At 30.9% G+C, this 6548-nt stretch overlaps 1 protein-coding gene across 1 annotated transcript; it reads right to left on the bottom strand.

The window, feature by feature from the left end:
• Positions 1-2103: 2103 nt before the first annotated feature.
• Positions 2104-4287, bottom strand: LOC125827352 (probable protein phosphatase 2C 4). The gene is made up of 4 exons (XM_049506660.1): positions 2983-4287; positions 2785-2898; positions 2372-2636; positions 2104-2285 (listed from the first exon to the last, which is right to left on the bottom strand). The coding sequence occupies exons 1-4, from the start codon at positions 4285-4287 to the stop codon at positions 2170-2172; spliced, it is 1800 nt and encodes a 599-aa protein (XP_049362617.1). The 3' UTR covers positions 2104-2169.
• Positions 4288-6548: the final 2261 nt, after the last annotated feature.

The following is a 6548-nucleotide window of genomic DNA, read 5'->3' as shown; positions in this document are numbered from 1 at the left end:
TTAATTCTAGAATAATTAATATCAAGGACAAAGGTAGAAAATAATAATTGATTCTCTCTTAATTTTTTAAATTGACAAATATTTTTAGTATATATAACAATTATTTCCTCCGTCACATATTAATTATCTACTTTCTATTAATAATTTTTCCAAATTACTTGTTAATTTATAAAATTAAGATAGAATTAATTTTTAAAATTCCATTTTTATCCTTATGAGTTATGATTATTTCTTCTTTTGAAAGCGTAAAACAAGTTTGTAATATTCCAAAAAAGAAATATTCAAATTAATAAAAAATTTATTTTTATTTATAATTTCTTAAAAGACGCCTAAAAAGGAAAATAGACCATTAATATAGAGGGGGAAATATTTTACAAACATATCAGGTACTACTATTTATGTTTTTTCTAGCTAGATCAATATGCACCTACTTTCTTAATATTTCATATGTCACAAACTATGACTTATATGGCTCTTTTATTTTATTTTCTCTTGCTATTAGTGGATTGGATTAACAAAAGAAAACGCGTAGGTTTATTGAAAATCAAGAGCTTAATTGACTGTGTTTATTAAAAATCATGAGCTTAATTTATTTATTTATTTTGTGACAATCATCATGAGATTAATTGACTATCTCCATTTTCAGCCAACAACTTTCCATTTAAGTAGTAATAGAGGATTAAGTAGTAATGAAAGTCTTCTTAAACTGGAGAATTCTAGTGGATCTTCAAATTTGAATTCCAAGAGCATTTACTCTAATGATCTTTCTAGACCTTTCAAAATAAATTTAAAAAAATAAAATTGTCTTTTCATATTTAATTTCAATTCAAAGTTCCCAACATAATAACCAAATTGGTGATGACCAATTATTTTATTTATAACAAAATATTGTTGCTTTAGTTTACACATATCTTAGATTATTTAGATTGCATCTACGACCTTTTATTAGCATAGTCAAGGGTGAAAGCATAAAAGTATAAGAGTATTTAAGCTCTTTCGTCGTAAAATTATACAAAAAAAAATTACGTACATATAAATTTTGAGTTTCTTTGGGATGAATTTCTAACTCGGCCGCTGATTATAACTATTACATAATTTTGTCCATTAAAGCTTCCACATATAAAAAATAATCACCTATTATTATTTTTGTCTACGCTAATATTTGAACTCTGATCTCCAAGGGCGAAGTCACACTTACCTGAGCCTCCAAGAGGAATCAATTTACTTTTCTCTTGAATGTCCTTAAGAATATGTGTAGATACCTTTTTATATTTTGATTTTCATTAATGAAAAATGTAATTCTATTATTATTGATCTCTCGTGATTTTCATCCGCTTCATATTCATTGATGACCAATATATATTGGGCAGGTTTTGGTCTACTAGGATGATTCATGATTAAACAATTAGCAAAAGTAAAGCAAGAAGCTGTTTGAAATGGAAGACAAAATCAGTAGTATAGTTCAAGCTTCCACCAACATTTACTAATTGTTCTATATTTTGAAATTTATATTACGCCCCCACCCCCCACCCCACCCCACCCACCCCCAACCCCGCACACACACCCAAACAACATATGGATAATAAAGAGTGGCAAAAGAATTCCACAAGCAATTCAAATTTATGTCAACCATTCCCTCTTGTCAATTCAATTTGCTTTAAAGCATTATGCCATATACACTGTCCTGTCATATTGATTCGTCCTGCAGATTCTTCTTGGATAAGTTATAATATGTTCAAAAAAGCAAGTACAAGATTTGAATAATCTGAAACTAGACCAAAACTATGGAGAAAAATAAACGAATTTTCGACCAATAAGATCGAGTCTATTTGAGGTATCAGGTTGTGTGATAGACACACCTAGGAATATATGTACAATGAGCAGAATATTCTGTTACAAATATCCTAAGATTTTTACTTTTTAAGGGAAAAAAGGGCAACTTTATTGGCACCTTTACAATCCCCTGAGCAACAAACATGTTAATGAGCAAAACTAGTTTGAACTTTTCTAAGTGTATTGTTTTGTATGGATAAGAGCACGAAAGTTTTCGTTTTTATCTTTGGGGGCAAATTAGAGAACCAAAGGATTGAATCTCAATGGATCGTTGTAGTAAGGCCAGTCTGTCACTTACAATATCCCAACACAAAAGGCTTCCTTTATACGGTTGATTTACACGGATGATCTCCATATCCTACCTTCGAATGATATGATGATGATTGAGACATCATCGTGGTACTTCCTACGATCTCCTTGTGGTATATCAAGCAACTCGTGGAAGTCCATGCCTGTGAAATCGTAGGACAAAAGTCATTTAGTTTGATTTCTATGAGAAATTGTAGTACTTAGAATTCTCATAAGTAGAGATATTTACCAGCTTTCTTTGCAGCTCTAAATAACACTTCTTCAACAAGATGTTGCGCGGGATCTCCCTCGGGGAATATAGACATGAAAGTCTCAACTTCAGAGACTGCTTCTTCATTTGTGAAGTATTGATAAAGTCCATCAGATGATAAGATCAGAAATCTGTCTCTTGGGCCAAGTCTATGGTGGTATAATGATGGTATACAATTGATATACGGTGAATTTCCAACGTAGTCTATTCTGAAGACCCCTAGAAGTCCATTGTTCCATTTAGGCTGTAATATCACACAAACAGAAATGACATTAACACGAAAACTTGTTAAATTGAACGAGTTTAAAGAAGTTCGATTGAAGAGAATGCTAGGCATTTGTTATGACTTATGATCATAGACACGAAAAGTGTAATGTTAACGTTGAGAATACCTGTTTAAGAAAGCCTGCACCAAAAGCTCGAGTGACGTTCAAAGAACCTTTCACTCTATCATTTTTAATAGCAGACGTATCACTAGGATGCTCACTTCTAATCCTAAGAACTTCCTGCAACAATTTACCAGACAAACATGAGTATTAGTCTATGAAACACCAAAATATCAAAAAATTTGGACTAAAAGTGATATGTACCTCTTTAACAGATGTGCTATGGTCCATAGTGAGTTGACAAGAACTAAGACTGTGTTTTCTGTCTGATACAACTCTGTAGAGTGTATCAATGCTATTTCGACTTCCCTCATTTATCTGTCCCAAGTTACCAATGGAACGATCAGGTTCAGGATTTTGAGCCAAAACTGCTCTGCTATCTCCAACATTCATCAAATAAACATCATTGCCTTTCATCAACATCACTAGAACACATGATCCCATTAAGGCTAACTCGGGGTTTTCATTCACCATCGTGTCCGTTATCTCCAAATATGATGCCTCAGCTCTCCTCAACGCCTCAGATAACGCATTCAACACATCTAAATGATCAATACCTGCTATCTTTGATTGATCAAATTCTTGATTTTGAACGATAACTGTCTCGTTGCACATGAGATTTTCGGAGGATTCTAACTTGTCATTCCATAGCAATCCCTTGAGTTCTTTGAATACATTCGAATAAAGATTTTTCAATAAAAAATCAGTAGCATCAGGTCCATTAAAACCATCATAAATCCCAACAAATACCCATCCATATTCCTCAGAAATCACTACATGTACTCTGTCTTCCCCTGCTTTTCCCTGAGCCCATTGCACATTTCGACTTCGAAATGATCCATTATTCTCATCATCTTCATACAAACTGTTCAAAGATCCATTATTCTTCTTCTCAACCAAATTCATTGACAAAACTTTCTTTAAATTCCTAACTATATCCCATTTACTAGACTCAGGTTTGTACCTCTGTAGCTGCTGATCATACTGATTCTCCAACGGGCCAGAAGTAAAACTCCGCTCCATCGGGCCGGAAAGGAATCCCCTCTCGATCGGGCCCGAGCCTGAGTTAGAAATTCGGGGAATCGGGCCCGAACATATAGAGTGGATTGATCTCCGGGGAATTGGCTGAAGAGGAAAAGAAGAAAACCACTGAGAGCTCTCAAAAGCCGACGACTTCTCAATGTAAGTATTTGAAACGTCGACGAGGGAGGTGGACAGCGGCGTAGTAGAGGTGTTGGCGGAGATAGAAGCACCGGAAATAGTACGAAACGCCGTTGTTTGGCTGGTGCTGCTGCTGTTACTGGAGATGGTAGTAGTAGCGGAAGAAGAAGAATCTTCTAGAAAATGTTGATTCTTAGATGATGAATCATGCAATATATAACAAAATGAATGGCCTAATCCTTTATCAAGACTATCAATTAAGTCTACGCCAATATCATGGCGTCTTTTGGATATTTCTCCAACATCTCCTGCAAAACAAAACTTTAATTTTCCAATACCGTTTCCCATTTTCAAACAATTCTTCGAATTTCGATTTTGCAGTAACTACCTAGTTGTTCGTGCTTAACATGTTGTCAAGCACATAATAATAATAAAGATATTTCAAACTGAAACAGAAACTATGCCTTCAAGGAAATGGATGTTAACAATTTCTTTTATGGAGAAATAGTAATTGAAAGTGAATAATTAGGAAGAGAATAAAGCTGCTGCCATGAGAGAAGAAGTGAGGAATATGAAGATAGAAATTTGAAAGTTTATAATTGGTACTGTGGGGTTTAGCATTTAAATTCACAAGAAGTTGAGGAAAAAGTGGAGAGAGAAAAAAGAAAAAAAAAAGCATAGAGGAGTTGACTTTAGATACATGAAAAAGTAGGAATATTAGTTATTGTACTTATTGCTCCCTCTCACTCTGTTCCAATTTATGTAATAGATCGTTTGATAGGATTAGAGGGTGTTCATAGATCGAATTGAATTGGTCATTCATCAAAATTAAAACATAAGGTAGGGTGATAAAAAATATACAATGTTTGAAATATATTTTTTAAATTTTTTCTACTTTCATAAATAAATAATAAACTTTATCAATGAAATGTATATTATAAGATATTTATAAATATATTTTGTATATATAATTAGAAAAGTATATATATAATTTATCGGTTCGATTATTTTTTTGAGTTTTTTTGAACAAAAGTAAAATTAAACTAAATATTATTGGTAATTTAAAACGTAAACTCATATAAAATTGATTTATTTTATTGATTTAGTTTAACTTTTTGATTTGAATCGATTTCTATCCAAACTATGAATATCCCTAGATAAGATGTATTAGATACGATATTGTTTTAGCCTTTTATTTGATAGAATTTCCAGTTTATGTATGACTACATACATAACATATCATGATATTACCCTTACTCATACAATTGTGAAAAACATTAGTAGATGGTAATTTGACTAACTTATTCTTATTTATTAGTACTTCTATCAAGTTGATATTTTATTCTTTTCATAAGATTAATATATCTAATATGACTAAGGATGAAAGTTGAAATAAATAACTAATTACTCCATGTCTTAAATCTTCTAAAATGAAAAATATTGTGAAGTAAGGATGTCACGTATTTAGAAACGGAGAAAATATATAATAAGCATGATTAAAGATAGAATTGTCTTTAATACTCTAAATCAAACCGTGATAAATATATTTTTAACATTATTAATATACTTTATTCAACACTAGTTTTATACGCTCTACTAAATGATCCTATATATAATTGAGCACAAAATATTTTTAAAATAACATTGTGGTTATAATTCTCAAGTTAAATAAATAATGAAAATTTTAAAATTAAATTATTTATAAATATCCCTTAGGAAAAAAGTACACTCTTATATTCGATGCTTCTTTGGGTGGATAGTTCACTATTTTTGTTACTTTCATTTTCATAAATGTTTTATTTAATTTTTATATGGTTTCATGGGGAAGGTGTAGGAGAAATTAAATGCGTTGACATTGATTTGTTTATTTTTAGCATCTCTTTAATATTTGTGCTGAGTTTTTTTTAATAGCTTAAGACTAAGGTAAGCTAAAGCGTGTGGTGTTTGAATAAAATAGTCCTAATGGATTAAAAGTCAAAAGGGCCAACTTGAGAATATAAAAATAAAAATGGTGCCAAATTAATTGAAAAGAAAAATATAATTATATGCCAACTGGGAAATAATATTGGGTGCCACGTTTACAGGACACATTAATGCCAGCTGGCTAGCTTCTAAATTGGCTTTGTCGATTTTAGTTATAGACTTTTTATAGCTTGACATAGATTTCCTCTCTTTATCATCAACCTAATAATGCTGTTTTTTTTAGTACCTTTTATTACAAGTTTCTAATATTTTCTTGGTCGGAATCTTAGTAGATTAATTAGTTGATTATTTGAATTTTTATCTTATTTATAAAGGTTCAATTCTTAATTGGGTAATCATTGTTGACACCTAATTTTGACCCTCCCCGATAATAATTAATCTCGAGCTTCTTAATTTTCAAATGATTTAGAATAATTAATTTTAGAAATTTCAAAAAAAAAAAATATAATAGAATAATTTGCAAGTTGTTTCAAATAGTTTGTCACTTGTTATAATTTTTAAATAATAATATGTCTTTTATACAATTATGTATATAATTAGTGTATTTTATAAATATTGGAAAATCGTCTCAAAAGATTTGTTTAATTAGATATTTGGTTAGTTTGCTTAGTTATCTAATAGTTTGC

This window comes from Solanum verrucosum, unplaced genomic scaffold (genome assembly GCF_900185275.1).
Source record: "Solanum verrucosum unplaced genomic scaffold, falcon-dt-bn FXZP01000138.1, whole genome shotgun sequence".
NCBI lineage: Eukaryota > Viridiplantae > Streptophyta > Magnoliopsida > Solanales > Solanaceae > Solanum > Solanum verrucosum.
This window is presented reverse-complemented; position numbering and strand designations above follow the sequence as displayed.